General features: G+C 43.6%; 1 protein-coding gene across 1 annotated transcript in view; it reads right to left on the bottom strand.

Moving 5' to 3' along the window:
* SORCS2 (sortilin related VPS10 domain containing receptor 2) overlaps positions 1-23,719 on the bottom strand; it is a 127,895-nt gene that overhangs the window by 85,449 nt on the left and 18,727 nt on the right. Inside the window, exon 3 of the mRNA XM_083748570.1 lies at positions 7,923-8,022. Coding sequence (XP_083604696.1) covers positions 7,923-8,022 — 100 coding nt within the window. The remainder of the gene's footprint in view (positions 1-7,922; positions 8,023-23,719) is intronic.

The raw sequence follows: 23,719 nt of genomic DNA, 5'->3' as shown, positions 1-23,719 counted from the left end.
GAAATCAAGGTAGGCTACATCCACTGCGTTCCCTTCATCTACCAGGCTTGTAATTCTGTCAAAAAACGAGATCAGGTTAGTCTGACATGACTTATTTTTCAGAAATCCATGCTGACTATTGGTGATCACAGCATTCCTTTCTAGGTGCTCACAGACTGTTTGCTTAATGATCTGCTCCAGAATCTTCCCCGGTATTGATGTCAGACTGACTGGGCGGTAATTATTTGGGTCCTCTCTTTTCCCCTTTTTGAAAATAGGGACAACATTTGCCCTCCTCCAGTCTGCCGGGACTTCGCCTGTTCTCCAGGAATTCTCAAAGATGACTGCCAGTGGTTCTGAGATCACATCTGAGATCACATCATGTATCACCATGGGGGAGGGGCTTGGTTTCCGTCACACGAGTCACCAGAAGCAACAATCTTTGCAATCTTTTGGGGTGTCTGGGGTCTTAGAGGAGGGGTAGTACCTTTGGTGGGAGACACGTCATGCTCCTTCTGGGGTAGTTTGTCCACCTTTGCTCCCCCGCTCCTGCACTCAGCTCTCACCTGTGGCTTCTAGAAGCTGTCAGCATGTGAAAGCAACCACGCGCCGGGAAACGGCCACCAAACTTTTTTATTGAAATGTGGTAGCAGCCACATTGCTTCAGGTTGGCACCAGAGTGGTGTTGAGGTCAGGAGCACCAGGCTGGCTCTGCCATGGGAGCTGCAGTGATGCCAGGATCAGGAGGCCAACTCTGGAGTTGCCCCTCCCCCCCACTGGCCACTACTGGTTAAATGCATAAAAAGATGGCACTGATTTTGCAGCATGCTTAGCACAGGTCCTTCTTGTGGGTCCATTTAAGGAAATGTTTGTCAGTTTCCAAAAAAATGAAAAGTGTGAGGTCTTGTGGATATCTGGATGTTACAATATGACACACAATTTATCCGCACTCTCCAGTTTGTTTGTGCAACCCATATATTCAGTCAACTACTGTTTCTAAGGCTAATTCAAAAGATACATTGGCAGTGTGAGCGTGGTTGCTGCACCTTCCAATCTATGCAGCTCCAGCAACATGCTACCATCTTCGTGGGCAGGATGGAGTGGCTGCCTTCTACATTAGTACTACTGGCCCTGATAAGCAACAATGGTATAGGAAGTAAGCTCACCATCCACCAGCTCACATGTTCTTACAAGAGCAGCATGGGACCAGACCACCCTGCAGATGCATTTGGCCTTTACCAGCCCTTGAACTAGCTTAGCTTTGTATGCCTCTGTGCATTTGCTTTCGCCTTCCTACCTTGCTACATGTACTGTCCTGATGTTTTCTTCTCTCATTCTTTATCCCTTGGCAGCCACTGTTTCCTTTCTTCATATCTGATCGGTCTTAAACTGACAAGTTCCTATTTCTTTGCTTCTCTTTTTCTGTGGCCTTCTTAATTGCTGCTCAGTGTTTAACAAATTTGTAATTGTCGGCAACTCTTCTTGTTGGAACATCTCCACATATTGGCTCATGGTCAAACTTGGCTCTCCCAAGCTGATTCTGGTGCTCATGTTGCCCGAAACGCTGGCTCTTTGTCATTTTCCCACGCTCCCCACTATGATACTCATGATGAGTACCTTTCAAGCCGGCTACAGTCTTCCTCTTTGCAAATACCTTTTATCTTTATACTTTCCCCCAAGCTCCTGCTTTGCTATATTTTCCATATAAATTATTATTACTTATAGTCTATTCCTACAGTCTCAATCTCCCTCCACTCCCTGTTTCTCTTATTGAATCCCTGCAATCTGGTTTCTTTTCAAACTAGTCTGCTAAGGCCTCCCTTACAAAACATGTCAAATGGTCTGTTGGTAGTTAAAGGTCAAGGTGTCATCTTTCTTCTTATGTTCCTTTATTTCTTCTCTGCATGTCACACAGTCGCTCACGTTAATCTTCCGGAATTCTTGCCTGGTCTTTGTATTTCTCTTGCTTTCCTTTTTTGCAGGGGCTAAACTAAACGGATGATGTGAGAGCTTTAAGGCACTTATGGGTGTGGGGAGACTGAGTGGACTTGGGCAGCAGGGCTGGGTGAAGGGGCACCTAGCAGCATTTGCCCCTGTGCAATTTCCTCAACTCCAAATCACTCTCCAAAATGGCTGGGTTGGGGGGGCATGTTTGGCGTCTGTCTATTTTCTAGCTAGGCTATTAGCAGTTTGTGCAGGTGGGAAGAAATACTGATCAGGAAAATTACACAGAGGAAGAGTTGAACACTCCTTTCTCCAGCACTGATGCCCCAAACCCCATGACTTCTTTGTATTGTACCTGGGAGATTCAAGTAGCAATCATATCATGTTTATAAATAAATCCCAATGATTTCAACAGGACTTACTCCCAGGTAAACATGCAGAGCATTACAGTCTCAGTGACAGAGCTCCCACATCATATGTGTGCTTAGATATCATACTTTTTGTGCACTGTTTCAAGATTCCCCATAAGAATATTCCCCACTTTATCTCCTCAAGGTTCTTTCATTCAGACATCTTTTGAGTACATTTCTCTCTGTGTGTAATCATATAGCTTCATTTAATCTGGACTGACTCTGCACTGATCAATAGCTCTGTCTTCCTTGTATCTCTGTCTTTCTCTGCCATTTCTTTCTGGATATTCCAGTGCCCCCTTCAAGATCAATAGAATTCATTGGCTGTTTCTCCCAGACTCTCTTACTAGTATTGATTTGCTGGCCCATCCTTCTTCTGCTCAAAGTCATGTCTTATCCCTGCCTTTCTCTTATCTTCAAACCAGCTCAGTCAACAAGACCTGTATCTTTGTAATTTGTCAAAGGGCAGCAGTACACAATGGGTGTGCAACTTGTGTAAAACCATGTGTCTTTACACTCTCATGTTCATACATCCAGGAAAGATCAATTGTCCCATTTTTATCAGACATGGTTTTTTTAAAAGAAGATGCATATAAGCACATATTTTGCTTCCACACGTGTGACAGAAAACACCCGTGGGACACCATTGGGGCCCACAACAATTGCAGTGATGTCCCTTGAATATGTCAACTGATGACTGGACAAGTCTTTGAATAATCAAATTCTTATCATCTCATGTCTTGACTATTATGATAATTGCTTTCATTATATTTCTGTAACACAGCATTACAACCAATGAACAAACCACAAAGGCACACACAATTCTTTTGTCCCAAGGCAACCCATAATTAATGACATCTGTCATGTGAACTAAGCAGTATTCATTACATTCCAGTCTCCAGCTTTATACATCTTTGGCTCCAGAAAAACAGAGATCAGGCCTTCAAACATCATTTTGAAGCAAGTGATTGACAAATAAGCCAAATTACCAGGCATTATCAATATGCTTCCAGCTCGGGTCACCTCATTTAACAGCAGCCTGTAATTTATCCCAGTCCTTCAAGCATGCCTGATGGCCCCATCCTAACAAGACCAATTCTTGTCTGTCTTGGGCACTAAAACAAGGGTGACACACAGAAAGCCAGGAAGTCCTCCAATCTTACAAATGCCCAACTCCACTCCTAACAAAGCAACCAGTGTGCTAAAAAGAGGAAATGGGAACTAGACTTTTTAAAAAGCTCAGAGCAAGAAGTGAAGATTTCAGAGGTTTTGTCAGCTTCAAAGCTAACTAAACCGAGAGAACTTGGTGTTTTTACAGCTCATTAGTATCAAAAAAATGGAAATACAAAATGTCACAGGCTGGAATAAATCCAGGGGTCTTCCTAGGGGAATTCAATGTGTGAACCAGAAAACTCAGGTCTACTCCATTCCACATGCACTGGAAAATATAGACCACAGATGCCCACCTTGTACACTGTGGATATACCCTGAACATCAACATACACTAGGCATTTACTATATTCCTCCAACCCGATTAGCAGCCAATTCACAACACCATGCAAAAGCAATCAGCAAGCCTCCATAATTGCTTTCTGCCAGCCTCAAAATCAATTAAATTTACAGCTGAGTGCTGAAATAAAACCATCAATCAACGATTCTGGGTCACATCATGATAAACTGAGTTGTTGTATCACTTGGACCTCCCATAGGAAAATGGTTACCTTTAAAGCAGGACAACTGATAAAGCCCATTTCATAAAGCAGAACCTGAAAATCTAATGTTAAAATCTAATGTTAGATTTGAAAATCACCTGAAAATCTAATGTTACATACATTACTGAACACAGACACCATGAACACCACATCCAGGACACTGAAAAAACAGCTTTGTATATGATTTAGAGACCATAAATCAGTCATCTTAACCAAAACAATTAAAATACTGTTTCACAACCCTTTAATTCTGATGGCCACAACCTCTCCCACTTGAAGATCTTTCCTACAGAGCATCCATCAAATCCTGGGATATTAGAAGCAACAACTGGAGAACAGCTCTTAGTGTGGATGACAATACAATTTCTATTTGTCTGTTCCTCTTTTTTAAAGCCCCTTCTCTTGTACATGCCACACTCCTTAGAATTATTCAGTTCTGAAGCTGCATTCAGACAGCTGCATTATTTCAATTCCCCAAAATTTCCTTACTTGATCATTTTCACATTTTGTGTGATCTTCCACACAATGTAAATGCTACTTCTGGAAATAATAGTGGAATCTAGCAGAAGGTTAGCACTCATTTCTGTTGACCTGAAAAACTGTGCGATGAAAAAATTGGGAGCGGAATCCCAGCATCTGGGATGCCAACTTGAATAAAATATTGGGGGGGGGGGGAGTATGAGGCATCTGATCAAGGCCTGTATTTTAAAATGAGCTTAAAGATATATTTGCAAATGTTTGTATGTTTCATGCCAGGCAGAAACCAGCTGGCTAAGTACTTTGGCAGTTGTTTATCTTCCTGCTCTCCTGAACAAGGGCCCCCCTGATTTATGGTGTGGAACATAACTGTGACAGCAAAAGGCAATCTAACATACTGCACTGTGAACTCTATACCCCTTTTGATATTTCACCTTATGCACTCCACGTACCAAAAACCTCAGACCCAATGGTTGTGGTGGATATGTGGAGAATGCGCATACAAGCAACTCCCTTCCAAATGGAGTGGGACTTGTTTCCTGGGATGGGTATTACCACCAATGTGGATTATGCCCACTAGTTCAGCCAAGCGTACACGAAGAAACGCTGATATTTCTCATATAGCAGGAGGAAGTACCCAAAGTTGGAGCGATACTGATGATTGGCCACCAGAGTGCATTATAGCCTATTATGATCCTGCCTCCTGGAATCCTGATGAGCTCATACAAGGGGCACAGGATCCTATTTAAAATCTAAACAGAATAATTCAATTGCAAGCAGTAGTGGAACTTGTAACCAATGCAACGGCCCAGAGTTTGAGACTTATTGCACAACAGTTGGATGAAAGTAGAGCCGCCATTTTTGGAGTCTTGAACTTGACAGGGAATGCCTGTTGCTTTAACATTTCTGATAATGGTGAGGCAATCTGTGTGTTGGCCACAAAAATGGAAAGTATAGCACATGTCCCAGTACAAATATGGGAAGGATGGGATATGGGATGGCTCACCAATTGGTTACCTAATGTTGCAGGACTCAAAGGGATACTATTGTCTTGCTTGTTTTTCTTGACGGTAGTTGTAATGGTTTTATGTATAGTGCCATGTATCATTTCATGTTTTAGAAGTACAATTAGCAAGATGTTTTCAAATGAAACTCTACCTCATATCATGGCCCTATACAGAGCTTTACCTCAGGAATATGATGAAGGTCAAGCTATTGAGGACACTTGGGATGAAGGTCCATGAGCTTGAAAGAGGGGAATGAGGCATGTGATCAAGGCCTGTATTTTAAAATGAGCTTAAAGATATATTTGCAAATGTTTGTATGTTTCATGCCAGGCAGAAACCAGCTGGCTAAGTACTTTGGCAGTTGTTTATCTTCCTGCTCTCCTGAACAAGGGCCCCCCTGATTTATAGCAGTAGCAGGAAACAAGTTTCTCAATGTTGTAAAAGGGAATTACAGGCTGGGAGCAAATGTTACACTGACCCTACATATTACAGAATACAATCAAGCTGCAAAAACACTAATTAAGAGTTGGTAAATAGTAATATTTATTGTTTAACAGAAAATAATACTATGTGCCTCCCATCAGACTCTAGCCATATTTTCCTAAGGTTTAAGGTATACTGAGAGAGTTAAAGGGCAATAAATTTTGGGAAGAGCTAATGGGAAAAGCAGCTGGCTGGGAAAGGAGGGTGTAAACTGAAGAGACTTCTTTTGAAGCTGTTTTTTACTGAGTTCCTTTTTTACTTTGCAAAGGCCTTTTCTTCTAAAAAGCTATCTATGTTATGTATGAGATTTGTTGGCTTAATGTAATTAGGCAAAGGAATTAGAAAGTAAGAAATGTTAGATTCTTATGTTAGATTCTTATTTCATTGATGGTGTGTGAGAATGTGAACCCAAGATCTCTGTTTAGATAGAATTTAATACCACGAGCCATTTGTTTTAGCCATTTGTTTTGGAATGCAGGGGCAACAGGGGCAAAAGGTGATCTGGTAATTAAGGTGCCTTGTCGAGGCAAATGTAAGATATATAGCTACTTGTCTGCCATTTATGGATAGAAGGAAATATAGCTCTTTGTCTCCCATAAAAGGTAATAGGAAATGGGTGTATCTTTTATGATTGGTTCTAGCAAACAGCCAATAGGAATTTCAACCAGGCTGATTGGACAGAGGCAGCCAAAGGAGGAGCAAGGGGGCTGGGCTGAGGAAATATAAGTGCTGGCCATCAGGGCTGGAAGGGGCAGAGCTTTGGTAACCATATACCATGTGCCTATCATTTATTTGTCTGATGAATAAATTATTATTTTAATTTCTCTATTGTTGCGTTGAATATTTCATTCCAGCTAAGCGTTAACCACAAGCAGGGTGCTACAAGTAAGCCCTGCCCTGCATAACTGATCACATGACATGGTGCACAGACACCATTTGAATGGCACTGCCCATCAACTTTTGGGGGGCAGGCCTCTCAAATATTTTAGTGGGGGCCTGAAAACCCCTCGGCCCCTAGGAGTTGCTCCTGTGCCCAGCATACAGTTCTTTCCCACTGCTTTCATGGGTGAATCATGGGGGAACAGAAGCACACATTTGCATAAAGGGTGGGGGGAGTGGTGGCAACATGTTTAATGAGGCCTGCTGTTGTGTCGCAACTGACCCACAGGTGTGAATTAAATGTAGCATGAATGTTTCACTCAAAAAGCCACAATTCCATGCATAATGCAACTGGGAATGCAGTGTAAAAGGAACATCAGACACCAGAACAGAAGTGACCAGGAACTCTAATGCCATTATCTCCACGTCTGAATGCACCCTGAGTGCTCTTAAAACTGTTACCTTCTCATAACGTTCATTTGAAGTCACAGCTATGTTATTTAAAACTCACATTTAGCATTGCCTCTTGTTCCAGAGTTCCAAGAGCAAAGATGGGAAGTTTGTGTGTGCATCCACAAGAGTCACAACATTTCAGGCAACAAAGATGAGATTTCTTCAATTGTTCCATACAATGTTTTCAGATAAATTATAGTCACTTCCTGCTCATGTCAGCACACATTTCCAGCTTTCCTTATGATCCTGCAGGCAAGGTTATCTATTTTTACCTTTTCATGCATGTTATTGTTCTTTCTTCCCACCCTTTATGTCACTTGCTAGGTACATGAATATCTCAAAGAGTAAGGTTAAATAAACCAAACTATGGTTAATTCTAAAACTATTTATTGCTAGCATCGTTCAAACGATATTTAGGTATTGATACAGAGTTCTACAGCATACCATTAATCCCTATTTTACAGCTGCTCCTTTATGAGCTAAACATGGATGGCATAATCCAGCAGGAGCTAAATTCAGCCAAGTAGAAGGTGAAGACAGCCATTTCCTGAGTTGTATAGTAAAGGGTACCCCCTTACCTTTTTTTTGTTAGTGGGGCAGATGTAGAAATTTTCAATGACTGTAGCAATTCCAGGCTGTAGATTCAACTTGGTATATAATGTTCCAAAATCTGAGGACCTGGTATAGTGGAAAACAGAACTTTAAATGCATGGTGGTAATTAACCAGTATTTTTACATTTCAAAACAGAGCTGATATACAGCTCACATATTATACATTTGAAAACTGTTATAAACAAAAATTTTAGGTAAAGTAACTGCCCAATTCTGAAGGCCCTACTCAAATACAACATATTGTTATAGATGGGAGGGCTAAACCCTAGAAATTAATAAATGGTAAAGGACCCCTGACAGTTAAGTTCAGTCATGAACGACTCTGGGGTTGCGGAAACGTCCGCAGACAGTTTTTCTGGGTCATGACTAAGCCACTTCTGGTGAAACCAGAGCAGTGCACGGAAATGCCATTTACCTTCCCGCTGGAGTGGTACCTATTTATCTACTTGCACTCTGACATGCTTTTGAATTGCTAGGTTGGCAGGAGCTGGGACTGAGCAACGGGAGCTCACCCCATCGCGGGGACTTGAACTGCCGACCTTCCGATCAGCGGCTCAGTGGTTTACACCACAGAGCCACCCGCGTACCTGTAGGGAAGGGAAGACTGCAGGCCAGTGAAAAAATGCAGGCTAAGCTTCCTTCCCAAGCCAGGGCCTCACCTGGGATAGAGGCATTAAGATGGCAAAAGGTGTTGATGGCCCATCTAAGGGGAAATTTTGCATGGGCAGGCAGAAGTTGCTGAGGTGATGGGGTATGTGAGAGATGACAGGAAAAGGGTGTCTTTAGCAAGGTGTGCTGGGAAGGAGGAGAGAACAAAGACTGAGAGCTAGGGGTGCCATCTATGGGAGGCATGGAAGCCGGGCCCCCCATATTTTCAAGAAGGGGGCCTGGGCTCACCAAAATTCCACGACGATCCTCAAAAGGACACACCGGGATGAAGATGATTGGCCCTGCTGCCTCCTTTTGAGGATCACCAGGGATGGGGCAGGACGAAAAGGTGGCTGGTGGTGGGTGGGTGATGGCAGACTGAGTCAGCCCAGCTAGGTGGGGGGGTGTCACACATGTGACATGATGCACTGCCCTGCCCACATGTTGGGTGCAACTCAGTGCCTATGCTGAGCAGGCTGGCTGGGAAAAATGCCTTGGACTCCATGGTTGCCCTGCTGTGGTTCCCCCTCTCGAAAGGACCTCGCCGTAAGATCTGGACTCCCTGCATGCAGACTGAAGCTGTAAATGTGTGACTGAATCATGTTTCTTCAAAGTCCCAGCAGCATCTTCAATTCCCCAAAGGAGCACAACCCCTGGGCAAGTGCCTGGAGCCCCCTGAAATCTTGCTATCACTTGGCGGGGGCGGGGTGCTACCCAACTTTTGTAACAATATGAATGAAAATAAGCTGTACATAAATTCACACCATTTTGCATCATCCAGATTTATGAAAGAGAAGACATTGACCTTACATTATAGGAAGAACCCATCAGAAAATGAACACTTGCTTTTGGCTCCAAGAGTGAAAAATTACACAGGTATCCTTCCAGTTTTAGCCTTAGCCTTGACATTTTCAAAATACAACAGCCTATAGAAACAATAGTGGATGTACAAATAATGGTGAGTTCTGCCCTCAATGGGGGCCTTCAAGGAGAAGGACAAGAGAGAACATGATCTACATGATCGAAGAACAAGACACTGGGTGAGGCGCACCAAAACATGCACAAACCATGCTAAGTTTCAATGTTGATGGTCATTCTTACAGGGGAAGATGGCAAAGTCACCATGGAAATAATAATCTTGTAAAAATAATTATGCTTTCACCTCAACATCTGAAATATCTATAATATCTATGATTGTGAAGATTTTAAATTCTGCATAATCTGTTCATTTCACAGCCCTTGACATGCAAAAGGAAACTAGATTGTTTTGGTTTTTTTAACCATTCGATTGCTTCTCACTTGGCTCTCCTTGGTGGTTAAAGGGTTTGAAAAATAAATGAATTCAATAACAGAATTTTAAGCAATTTTTCAACAGCACAGAAACTAGAACTTGTGAAGGAAAATTGGACATGACAGCATGCCTAACGTACATTTTACAACAGCTTCTCAAAACACCTTCAGATTCCTTATATATTCCCAAACACTAAGTCAAAATGACATTGATTGCTGTTCTCCTCAGTCACATGTAACCAAAAGAAACCAAGGGGCATCCTAATTGGTATAATTAGTCAGTTCACTTGTCCGCCTGCACACTTACTGGGGGTTTTTTTTTAGGCCTCAGAGCATGGAACAGGAGAAGTTTCAGACCGTTAATGGTACAATGCCCATAAAATACTGCTTAGTGGAAGGGGTGCAAACTTGAATAAAATATTGTGGGGGCCCAGGTAAGCCCCGCCCTGCATAATCAATTACACGATGCAGTGCACACACACAATTTGAATGGGAACACCCATCAACTTTGTGGGGTTCCAGCTGCCTGAAATATTTTGTTGTGGGGGCCAAAGCCCCCGCAGCCCCTAGGAGGTGGCTCTATGCTCAGTGGAGAGGCTCAGATCTGCCAGCACATAGAGAAAGTCAGTCCAGTGCTGATGGGCAATAGGACTGAGCCAAAATGATTCTTGCCATTTCCATTTCATTTGCTCAGAATATCGAAGCATATCTTCTTGTGGAAATCATTTATTGCAAATCATCTTCAGCTGCTTTTTATTTAGGTTGTACACCAGCATACTATTTGTTTGTGTTGCCTTTTTAATAGAAGTGGATGTTTAAGGCAATGTTCATATCCCTTATATCCTAGAAGTTTCCAAGTGCTCATATTCCTACTTTGTTGCAAGGCGGCTTTTGTAGATTTTTTTTGGAATTGATTTGTGTGCGCGCGGCCTCCAGACACTTTAGCACACTGAGGAGTTCTGCTAATTCAAGCACACATGCCATACCATATCATAATGGCAACACAGGTAGGTGGCTGAGTAAATATTGTCTCTATCGGGATGTGAATGTGCACAGTATTACAATGAAGCTACATCCAGGATGCCTCTGCATCTTGAGATAGTGGCATGGCCTCCTCAACAAACACGTGCCCCACCTAGAATCCTGAAACACCCACTAGTGGGTGTTAGGGACCAGGATGAGCACCCCTGGCCTAAGAGAAAAGGTAGAAGTTGTGCATAGCTTGTCTACTGATAACAGCGAAAGAAGACTGAAGGAATGGAATGTAAACAGCTACTGTCAGAGCTGCCCCAAGGTCCCAGCTCACAGAGGACCAACGCCAGGTCGTCGTTATATACAAAAGTCTTTATTGAAGTTCAGTTTCCATTTCAAAGCCGTAGCGCGCAGCTCTACGTCTTAAACCCTAGACCGCCGAAGCTCCGTCTGAATCTCCTCCCCTCTGACACCAGTTTAAGATTCTAGCCCTGCTCCACCTCTTCCTCTGCTCTCTCCTCCTCTGGGTCCTCCTGCCCGCTGAGGCATTCCCCTTTCTGGACTCTTCTGACGCTGAGTCCCCTGACTCCTCCCCCTGCCTCCGGCGGGCTTTAGGACCCGGTTCCCAATCCTCGTTCTCTGCTGTCCCGCGCGCCTGTACATTTGAACTTGGCTCTCGCGCGAACCCAGTGACCTTCCTCCTGACCGTTACACTGCTTCTATCACTGCTTCCCTCTTCCGGGATGCTGGCTGGACCTGACCTCCCCTCCGTTGCCTGACTCTCCGATGGAGGTGTGGTCAGCCCTGACTCATCTTCTCTCCCTGCTTGGGGATACGCTGGCCCCGATACCTGGGACTCTTCCCCCCCACTATGCTCTGGTGGGGAAGCTGGTCCTGATCTCCAACTGCTGCTCTGGAAGTCCCCGCTGGCCCCTTGCTTCTGGAGTGTCCCCCTTGGGACCCCCCTTGCCCTGGCCACCGGCGCCCCCTTCTGTGAATCTTCCGATCCACTGTCATCTTCTCCTACGCTGCTCTCAGATTCTTCCCCTTCGCTCTCCATTTCCTCTCTTCCCTGTGCTTCTGCTCCTGAGCCCCTGACAGCTACGCTATGACGAAGGTGTACTAAACGCTAGAAGATCAGTCAAGCATAGAAGTTACACTAAGTCCTAGGTCGAGAAGAGAACAAAAATATTAACATAGGTAACTGAAAGCAGATGCTGGCAGACCACTAATAGAAAACAATGAAAGCAGACACTGAAAGATGGTTACATGTGTCCACACATTGTGAGACGGTTGGGGTTGGCTAGTCAGAAGAATCCAAGTATCTCCAGGTGATTTAAGAATGATGACAGTGTGTTGCAATTGTGTAACTGTCCTAGGAAAGATTGCTGCAATTGTGGTAACTGTTTGATTGGTTCTTTTGTACTCAGGTGAATAGATTAGCAGTTTACCGTACAGTGGTACCTCTGATTACGAACTGAATTCGTTCCGGAGATCCGTTCTTAATCCGAAACCGTTCTTAACCTGAGGCGCGCTTTTGCTAATGGGGCCTCCCGCTGCGGCGCGATTTCTGGGGCAAAGTTCTCAACCCGGGGTACTACTTCCGGGTTAGCGGAATCTATAACCCAAAGTGTTTGTAACCCAAGGTACCACTGTATAAGAGATGATGTTTGAGAACATCAAAATTGCTCTGTGCCTCTGAATTTTTAGGAGACTGACCTCTAGATTCGTTTGTATCAATAAGAACATAATCTCTCCCCCCCCCCATGAAGGCATTAACATGATTCCTCCTCTGTGTGACCATTACTACTTTAGCCCTTTAACTATGGTTTCTTTTTCCAGATTTTTTTATGACTGGAGAGACACACTGTCAGGGACTGGCTGGATGAGGAACAGTGGTGGCAGCTAGTCGTTCTGGGGACACCTGAGGGGGAAGGGGACTTTGAACCAGCTTCAGGGTGGTGGGACAGGGAGGAGTGAGGGGGAAGGGGAGAGGCTTGAGGTGGCCACAGACAATGAGAGAGATGGAGAAGGAGCTGGGTCTCCTGCTTCGCAATACAGTCCCAATTCAGCTTCTTCTCCTCCCTCTTTCAGCGCAGGAATGAAGTGTCGTGAAAAGGCTAGAACAATTAAGAAAAGCTGAGTCACAGCAAAAAATGCAAGGAGGGAGGTATAAATAAGGGAGAGAGAGGACAGAAGTTCAGCTTCTGCAACTGACCTGCTTATCTGATGGATGTGATGTATGCTGACTCCCTGGTTGCTGAGCAATAAAATTAATTACTGACAAGTAAGTTTGCCTGCTTCTGATTACAGTGTTGGATAAGAGACAGCAGGCTTTTCCAGCAGCCTGAGAGATACTAGCGAGTGTCATAAAACCACATAAGGAGGGTTCTAGTGAACCAAAGAAATTAGTCATACCCATTGGCACCCTGAGCCTAATAGAGGATACAGGACACACAGTTACAACTCGGAGTCCAGTGGAGGTACAAGTCCCTGTTCCCACAGAAAAATTCGCTCCCATCTGAGTCCTTTAATAAGCTGCACAGACATACATTTAAAGCCCATGCATTTGCATGTGAACTTTTTCCCCTCCTGGGTTCTCCTGGTTCCTTATTTCTTCATAAAAGCATTTATAAACCACTTAATATTTTTTAAAAAATGTCAAAGCTGTAAGAAAAATCTCAGTGGCCAAACACCACCACCAATCCAGATGGTTCACTTTCAGAGACTAATGGAATCCAATGGATTCCTGAATGCTCTTGGGGGCTTTCCAGCACATAGGGCAGAGGACCCTGTTGAAGCCCTTTCCATTATGTAACAGTGGGGATCACTGGATTTTTGACACAGTCGCCCCAAGCACCCTCTCCAGCATTGCAGAGTGAGAGTAGAACAGTGTCATCTGTCATCAAAGCAGTCTTGCTGACTGCTCTAAACTTGGAGACTTTGGATTCTAGATTAAGGGATCTAATTATGTCTTGCTACCCTAATTCAGTCGGAAATGGCAATAGCTTCATTTTCTATTTTTGTTTATTTATAAACAGCAATAATGACAATGTATTATATAATTAGACAGCATGTAGAGCAGTAGGGAAGGTGGTAATTTACCATCACATTGCTTAGTTGCGACATTTCATACTCCTTCAGCTACATGGGAATGACTGTCAGTCTATGTGACACTAAAGACAGGTTCCATCTGTTGTTCTATTTTTCCTCTCAACCTATCTTCCAGTTCATTTATCAGTTTCCTAGCAACCCATCTCAATTTTCTGTTCTTACATGTAATTCCTCTTTCAGTTCCTACTGAGAGGCATCCATCTTCCAAAGCAGTTGAGCTTTAATTTCTTCCCGCACAGTTTGAATCACATCAAGTCTTCCTCCTTTGCCCTTCCTGTTGTGCAACCTTGAGCTTTATTCTTGGATACTGAAAACAGTGAAGGCATTTGAAAAGCCTGCCTGCAAAACAACAGGCCACTTTTTGGGGTGGGGGCAGGGGGAACGGACAAGCAACTAATGAATAGCTGAATGATTTGAAAGCAAAATTGTAGTGCACCTGAAGCTACAAGCATAGAAAAAGTAAAATCTGGAACATTTCTGAATTTATTTTTGTATTTATTTGAATACTTTTATCTCACTTAGTAACTGGAAATGCTCAAGGTGGTCTTAAAATAATTTTAAAAGGAACACTGAAATAAAAACAAAACTCGGAGCCAGCTAAAATTCTTAGAAATCAAAGTCAACATCTAGAAGCATATACAGATGCAAATGTCTACCTAAGCAACCACATATTGAGAACAGCTCTTTAAGGCATGAATTCCACAATAAGGGGGCAAGCACCAAGAGGCGGGTTCTCAGCTCACTTTCAGAAGACAGCAGGAAGACTGCCTCCTGCACATGGGACCATCGTAATACACATGGCAGTATATCCAAGAGCAGATCTGTAAGGAGCCCTGATCCAAGTCACTGTGGATGTTCAAACTCAAAAACTTTGAACTTGGCCCAGAAAACTAACAGTCAGCGTTCTTTGAAAACAGGCATTATGTGTCTTCAAAGGTCAGTTCCAGTTAACAATTGTTATATTCTGAATCCAGTGCTGTTTCTGAACAATCTTCAAAAGACATCCCCACTGATTGAAAAACTGTTGAGTGTTCTCTGAGAGCAACATTGTTCAACATTCACCTGCCCTTTAATAAAAGCATGATCCGATGGGCAAGGCATCAGAGGCTTAGTGGGGGGGGGCACATGGGGGCCATGTCCCAGGGCGCAATTTTGTGAGGGGGCACAAACAGGCACCTCCACAGCAGGCACCTTCATTGGAGCCTGGCTCCACACAAGGAGGAGCTGTGCTTTGGCTGTGGTGCTTGCGCCTGGCTGCAGCAGCTCTGCCCTCGGGTCAGGAGAATGGGTGGCAATGCTGCCATCCACCCTCGTCAGCCACAGTGCGCCTTGCGCCTGGCTGCAACAACTCCACCACCAGGCCAGGCCTAGGGGGGCGGGGCGGGAAACAGTGCGGTTAACTCTCAGTTCCTCAGCTTCAACATAATTTTTTCCCAGACAAATTAAGCACAATACCACAGCTGTCTTGTGTCTGAAGATCTACATCCTCTATTAGGTAATAAAATAAATGCAAGAATGCTGCCCTCAGCTTTCCACAGCTAGAGAGAGTGGGAGGGGGGGTAAGACAATGTCGTCTTTTGACAGCCCCAAAATAGTGATAATCTATGGGCTGCTTCTCTTATTAAATTGCAGAGCTACTGGATGACTCCCACAGGTTATTCCTGCGTCTGAAAAGATGTAGCAGTGCCTTGGATTGATATTAATAATCCAAGTAACTGCAGGCTTTTCCTAGCCCTGCTTTACTCAATTCAGATTCGCATATATATGTTCAAATGTATATAACTGAATGCCATGGATGGTGTTTGGTTCTGTATACATGTATACAGTCATACCTTGGGCTGAATGTGCTTCAGGTTGAGAGCTTTCGGGTTGTGCTCTGCGGCAACCCGGAAGTAATAGAGCACCTTACTTCCGGGTTTCGCCACTTGCACATGCACAGACGCTCAAAAAGACATCACGTGCATGCGCAGAAGTGGTGAAACGTGACCCACAAACATGCAAACGCGCCGTCGCATCTTACATTCCATTCAGGATGCGAACGGGGCTCCGGAACAGATCCCGTTCGCATCCTGAGGTACCACTGTATATCAGCCAGATAGGTGGGGTATAAACAATAAATAATACATTAGTAGTAGTAGTAGTAGTAGTAAAAAGGGTGATCAGGAGGGAGAGTTAACGGAGCAACTTTGCTCCTCTCCCAACCCAGATTGGAACACTAGTGAGGAATCAAATTGTTCTTAACAACACAGTCTCAATTATATTCTAAAAATGTAAGAGAGGGACATCGCTATTTTCTAGCAAAATTTAGGTGGGTAGGTGGCTGGAATTACAAGAGTATTTTTCGCCCCATATGATGCACCGGCCCATAAGGCACACCTAGTTTTGTGGGGGGAAATAAAGTGGAAAAAAATATTTTTCCCCCAGGCACGGGGCAGGGGCGGGGGAAGCTCGGACCCCAGCCCCCAGAACAGGCAGCTCTCCTCAAGCCGTGGGAGCCCAGCGCCGGGCTCCCACGGCTTGCGGAGAGCTGCACGAAGCCTGGAGAGCGAGAGGGGTTGGTGCGCACCGACCCCTCTCGCTCTCCAGGCTTCAGCGAAAGCCTGCATTCACCCCATAGGACGCACACACATTTCCCCTTCATTTTTGGAGGGGGGAAAGTGCGTCCTATAAGGCGGAAAATACGGTATTTGATTTCAACAGGACCAATGTTGAGAAGCTAAAACAATTATAGAGGTAGGTGATACTGTATATACAGAAAAACATGTGGAACTTCTTTCATTCAACAGTGCAATAATTATAAGCAATTTGCATAGGAAGCACAGGTCCCATACCAAATTGGATAAGTAATAATCTTTAAGTGTATTTATCCACGGGGTTTCTCTTTGCTGCTTAATATCAAAGAAAAATCAGGAGAGAAATATTTGTGATACAAAATTACTATTCTGGCCAATGTAGTTGTTGCATTAGCATAACACCCTGACTGAGTAAAGCCACTTAAGGGTCATGTAGCAGAAACAGAAAGAAAGAGATCAAATGGGGTGAATGCGTTCAAAAGGCCAGGTGAAGATGAAAGAACCTGTGGATGTACTTCAAATGCTCAACAGTTTTAATCATTTTAGTACATAAGGTGTATGCATATGCACTATGCCAACCCATGTTAGATTTGACTGAGAAGGGAGATGGGCCAAAAACAAAGTATTTCCTCATCCCATAAAGTTTGCTGGTAGTGCATAGTGAAAGTCAGATCCAGGAGATTGTGTGGAAGATGCCCAGCTCCCCTGCTGCCACTCAGACAAAGGAAGACATCCCCTCAATGCAGGAATGACTGGAACCAGCTGTAGACACTGGAGAAATTGTGAGTCTGGTTGCATTTCTCCACCCTTTCATGCAGCCCCAAAATCTGATCCATAGGGTCCCCATCCAGATGGGGGGGGGGTACATGGGATTTGCTGTGGGGGGAAGAGGAATGAGAAGTCCTGCTGCAGGAGTGGATCCCTGCTTACAGTACATCAGATCCTACCCTCTTATGTTGCTGAGGCTGGATTTCATTCTTTTACTTGTTAGCAATTCTGAATTAGGGCCAGAGAAAGCGAAGGAAAACAGCTGCAAGGCATTATAGGGGCTACTAAAGCTAATCTGATATCCTTTTTTTTAGAAGGTAGATGGTTTTCCAGATAAAATTAAATTCAGCAGATTGAATCAGTTTAAAATTTCACAGAACATTTGGTTACATATGATGTAAGAAGCTATTATTTCTGCTTTAAAAGAGGCATGTCTAACGTGTATTAAAGGGACTAGTTAGGGTTTTGCTTAAAAGCAAACAGTACAGTTGAAGAAAAGAAAGCAGTGGATGTAATCAGTGATGGGGCCCACTTTATTAAATATCTGCATATTTTACAGAAGCCTGGGGGTGTGGAGAAATGTTTTGGTTAGACTCTAACCGTTAGATGACAGCAAGCCCAAATCATTGTTAATACAGATTATTAGGAAATTGCACAGGATGAATTGGTTGATCTCAAATTTGTGGAATAATACTAATTAAATTCAGTAATATAAGATGTACACAGAGAAAATGGCACATTTTTTGTTGCTGGCTAGGGGCTCAACAGAGAAAAAAATTCTAGGCCTATTGGCTGATCCCTTAACTCCGGCTCAGCAATGCCATACAGCAACAAGCAGAGCAAATGTAACCTCTGCATGTGTTCACACCTTTAGATCCTGTAAGAAATAGCAAGCAGGCAGGTGAAGTTACACAGCTGGAAAGAGGGAGAAAGTTATGAGGCAGGGCTTCAGAGCTAGATATCAACAGTGTATGTCCAATGTTGAAAAGCTGTAAGTTTTGATGAGATCACTAATAGAGAACATGTAGAGAATGGTCCTGTATAATTTCTCTTGGAGAAGCTACTCAAAGATGCCACAAACGGAGGTGTTACAACTTTGTTCTATTAGCCACCCTGAAAGTCCAAAGTTGCCAAGAAATGAAACTGGGTTTTATATTTATGATAAGCCAGAAATGAGTGGAAAGTTATTGCTAACTGAGGTCTTAATTCTTCAGCTGTGGTGCCTTCGATGCCTCCTTTCTTCACTCAGAAACATATTTTATCTTCACAATTATTTATGGACAGAGCAATCCTACGGCCGTGGTGGTGGTGCTGGAATTATGTGGAAGATAAACTGCCACTCCCTAGGCCCTGCCCACTCACACCAGGTGTCCCCCTCCAAGGCAAGCATACATTTTTCAGCCCGAGAGTGTCAGGGGAAGAGGGGGCTCCAGTTCTGGTGGGTCCAAAGTGCCCCCCCAATGTGCCCCTGGAATGCCCCACATGGTGATGGCCTCTGAGCACAAACCTCCCTTCTGGGAGTTCACATTTGCTTCCTTGTTTGTTTAAGAGCATTTCTACACCATGGTACAAAATTGCTTTACAGTGTAATCTACAGTAGGACAATAATAAAATACAGTAAATTATTTAGAGGCAATAAACAAACAACAGAATTAGCATGATATACATTTAAAATATCTATTTAAAAAAGCAAACAATTTGTGTTTTAAAATATAGCAACTTCCCAATACTATCCAACATCAAACCAATTAAAATGCCTAAGAGAATGAGATGTCTTCTTCATTTGACACCTAAAAGACAATAAAACAAAGGCCTCCTTGGGTGGGAGTTCCACAGCAGGGGTGCCACAAATGAGCAAGCTACCCACTTGGCTATTAAACAAGAACCCTATTTCAAATGTCGGAGACAGTGCTTGCTTTATGGCACTTGCTTTGTAAAAAAATATAATAAAAAGGTGAATAGAAAATGAAAATCTGTGAGCAGTTCTGACATCAAGCATACTATACTGTGGCAAATTGTTGCTGTAGACATTGAATGAAGCAGAATAATTATGACTGAATTCTTACAAAGTTCATAGGACGGTCAGGCCACATATGTCAGCATCCAACAACAGAAATGTTTGATGAGAAACTGGCAACCAGGAAGCTGTTCCACAAGTATGAAAATTGATTTGTAAAAGCTTCAAGTTACCAGCTTGAAGCAGAGAAATAGGAAAGGCAAACAACCAGCCAGCATGTATCGTATTTCCTCTGGAACTTCCAATATACTAAAATCACATTGGAAAATAATCCTATCAAACATATCACAATCCCTTTCCACACAATTAATACCACTTTATTCTCTGTGTTTATCTGTCTATTCCAAAAAACAGGAAATGTGGTATTTCTATGGCAATGAGGCAAGAGAGAAAGGGGTACACATTCCATACGTACCATTTGGACATGTGGGGGGGGGCATTTACTGTAAATGGGGCCATGCAGAACATGAGCACAGGAACGCTGGACGCCAGCCCTTATCTCATGTATACAGCTGTTAAAGGATGTATACTGCACATCTTAAATAAAGTTTCCTTCCATGGTACACCCTTTTTTGTATATCATAATGCGTTTAAAACAAACAAACAAACAAAAACAAACCACATTTGTGTCAAAGAAATGTGCATGAAAGCCTTGCTCTAATGTACTCACAGATATTCTCATATATAGATGGCTGGCAAAATGCACCAACAGCTACACACCACAATGCTGTGGTGTGCACCAACAGCTACACACCATAGAGCTGTGGCGGAAAAGGTTAGTAATTCTGTCCCAATTGGTACTGCAGCTGATAGTGGTCTTCCCCAGCACTTATGCCCCCCACTCCCTCGAACTCACACTTTACAGTTCCTTGCAGGAAATCGAAGCCTGTGGGGTGATGGTGTCAATGTTATTCATTATTTATCAGGTGTTTTGAAAACTGCCTTTCAGTATTATCACTCCCAAGACAACTAATGAATCAGATAAAACTGATAAAAACAATAAAAACAAAGACGAACAATAAAAACAGCAGACTAGAAAAAGCAAAAATAAAATTGTAGCGGAAGAATAAAACCAATTCACTTGGGCTTTTAAGAGCTCTTGTTGCATGGTGCTAAAAAGACATAATGACAGATGCCAAGTGAGACTCCCTGGGTAAGCTGAGAAATTGCTGATCTTGTAACAAAAATATGTAAGCTGTCCCTAAATTGTCCATACCAGACGACTGCAAAGTAGTGCATATACCACCAATTTTAAAAGAAAGATCTAGGACCATAAGCATAACTTCTGATCCTTGTAAATTGGAGGAAAGCATGGTTAAATATAAAGTTAGCAATCATACAGAACAGCCTTCTCCAGCCTTTCTAGATGTTTGGACTACAACTCCTATCAGCCCTACTTCAGCCCACATGGCCAATGGTGTTGGATATCCAGTCTCTTAAAACCAACACAAAAAGGTAAGGGTAAAGGACCCCTGACAGTTAAGTCCAGTCGCGAACGACTCTGGGGTTGCGGCGCTCATCTCGCTTTACTGGCTGAAGAAGCCGACATTTGTCCGCAGACAGTTTTTCTGGGTCATGTGGCCAGCATGACTAAGCCACTTCTGGTGAAACCAGAGCAGAGCACGGAAATGCCGTTTACCTTCCTGCTGGAGCAGTACCTATTTATCTACTTGCACTTTTGACGTGCTTTCAAACTGCTAGGTTGGCAGAAGCTGGGACTGAGCAACAGGAGCTCACCCCGTCGTGGGGATTCGAACCGCCAACCTTCTGATCGGCAAGCCCTAGGCTCAGTGGTTTAGACTACAGCGCCACCTGCATCCCAACATAAAAGGTAAAGGTAAAGGTACCCCTGCCCGTATGGGCCAGTCTTGCCAGACTCTGGGGTTGTGCGCCCATCTCACTCAAGAGGCCAGGGGCCAGCGCTGTCCGAAGACACTTCCGGGTCACGTGGCCAGTGTGACATCGCTGCTCTGGCGAGCCAGAGCTGCACACGGAAACGCCGTTTACCTTCCCGCTAGAAAGCGGTCCCTATTTATCTACCTGCACCCGAGGGTGCTTTCGAACTGCTAGGTTGGCAGGCGCTGGGACCGAGCAGCGGGAGCGCACCCCGCCGCGGGGATTCGAACCGCCAACCTTTCGATCGGCAAGCCCTAGGCGCTGAGGCTTTTACCCACAGCGCCACCCGCGTCCCTTGCATCCCAACATGCTTAAGTCTAATTAATGCATGATGTGGTTTAAAAACTTCTGCCTTAGCCCATAGTTAATACCATTTCGATCAATCAATCTTAATCAATCTCAAACCTTATTTGGCATATGGACAAGATTCTGAAAGGTTCAGTACAATAAAACCAATTAGCAGAATCTGCATCTAACAAATAAAACACTGTTGTGTTTTGCAGCAACCTGGCTACTATCTCCATCTTATCCCCATCCCAAGTAAGCATTAGGAAGGTCACCTTGCATACATCTGACTGCCATTCCCTGCTAACAACCAAATGATTAATGAACTAGACTGAATCGTCTGATACAAGCGGCAGTGCAAAAGAACATGCACAACTGGTTCTATATGAATCTTCAAATGTCTCAAGGGCTGTCACATGGAAGAAGGAACAAGCTTGTCTTCTCCTGCTCCTGGGACTTGAACAAATGGCTTCAAGTTACAAGACAGGAGATTCCAACTAAACATCAGAAGAAAAAAGACTTTCTGACAGTACAGTAAGAGCTGCTTGACTGTGGAATGGTCTCCTTCAGGAGGTGGTGGACTCTCCATTGGAGGTTTTTAAGAAAATTTTGGATGGCCATCGGCCAGGGATGCTTTAGCTGAGATTCCTGCATTGCAGAGGGTTGGACTAGATGACTTGGGGTCCCTTTGGACTTTACAATTCTATGATTCTATGACTCTGTCCACAGCAGCATAGTCTCTCTGTGAATCGTAATACCATTTCCATTTCTACTGTGTGTGTTTCTCATTCTTGCATACCGGGACAAGTGAATTGTTGTAAGTGTAAGCTCCAGTCAAGCAATGTAGTTGAGATCATAGAATGATGGAATTGTAGTGCTGGGTGGTACCAAGGGTCATCCAGTCCAACCCTCTGAAAACAGACATTCCTTTGAGGCCACCGTAACCTAGGTTTAAGGCGCTCTTTGGTGACTAGCATTGGCCGTCATTAATCTGAAGATACCCAAATGTGGATCACTGTGGCTGAGCTACCTCCGCTTAGGAGGAGGAGCAGCTGGCACTTCAGCCTCCGTTGGTGGAAGGCACATTGTGTCACAACTGTCTCTGGGCCTTCAGTGACATTTATCTGGGTCCCCAGACAGCAAACATGATCCTTTAGGTCAGAGGAGTAGAACCTTGTCCCTTCCAATAAGCAAGGCCAAGGCCAAGGCAGGAGGCGGTTAAAACAACAGGGAATGGTCCCTGAGGTGACCACTCGTTTACCCATTCAGCTATAATTTATCATTGTGGCCATATTTTGATGCACATTGGTGGGCACCTTACTAGGAAAATATCATTTTAGGTTACTGTTGCTTTCAAAAACCACATACACATGAATGGAGTAAGCACCATCCTTAGCAATTTAACCAGGCCTTGGTCCTTACATAGACAATGCTTTGTTTTTAATCTGTGGCATTCTTAATTTGTTTGTCACCACAGCACTTAGTTGCAGCTGGCTAAATCTGCAGAAGCTTAACAGAACACTGGCATTTTGTTTCCTCTCAGCTTCCAACACCAGTTTATCACCATGGCACCTCCCTGAATAGGCCTGATATCAATTCTGCCATCTACTGAGAGCCTGAGAACACTTTCTTTTTAAATCTGTTGGCACTTTAGAAACTACCATGGAAATTCTTGTATAAACCAAGAACCCTTGAATTTTGGAGGATGCAATGAAACCCAAACCTTTAAAGTCCTCCCTACTTTTCTAAAATAAAAGCAATAATTATTGCAGGGCCAGGAGAGTCTCCCAACCACCAAATATATTAAAAAGAAAACTTTGTGTGTTAAAAGTTTTCTTGTTTAATTTTTTCTAGTTAGGGTAAATAAGCTTTATTGCACTAGCCAAAGGTCACGACAAAACCATACAAACACTTTCAGGAAAAGAAATATCTATATAACTGTATATAAAAAGCAGAGCCACTGCCTGAATAATCAAAATCATAAAATGAAGATTCACACATAGAATGGGGACTCCACACAGCATACAGTATTTTCCTATTTTGAGTTCTGAATCTCCCTTACAGTTTACTGCAATTTTGTCCAGGTCTTCTTCCTGATCTTACTTGCCGCCAGTGCAAAGAGGGCCACATTATAAGTTACCGGAGCATTAGCATCACTGAGCAGCCAGAGAACCCTCTCCACCAGGGAGAGGCAGCTTTC

Source organism: Podarcis gaigeae (assembly GCF_964106915.1).
Source record: "Podarcis gaigeae genome assembly, chromosome: 7".
NCBI lineage: Eukaryota > Metazoa > Chordata > Lepidosauria > Squamata > Lacertidae > Podarcis > Podarcis gaigeae.
This window is presented reverse-complemented; position numbering and strand designations above follow the sequence as displayed.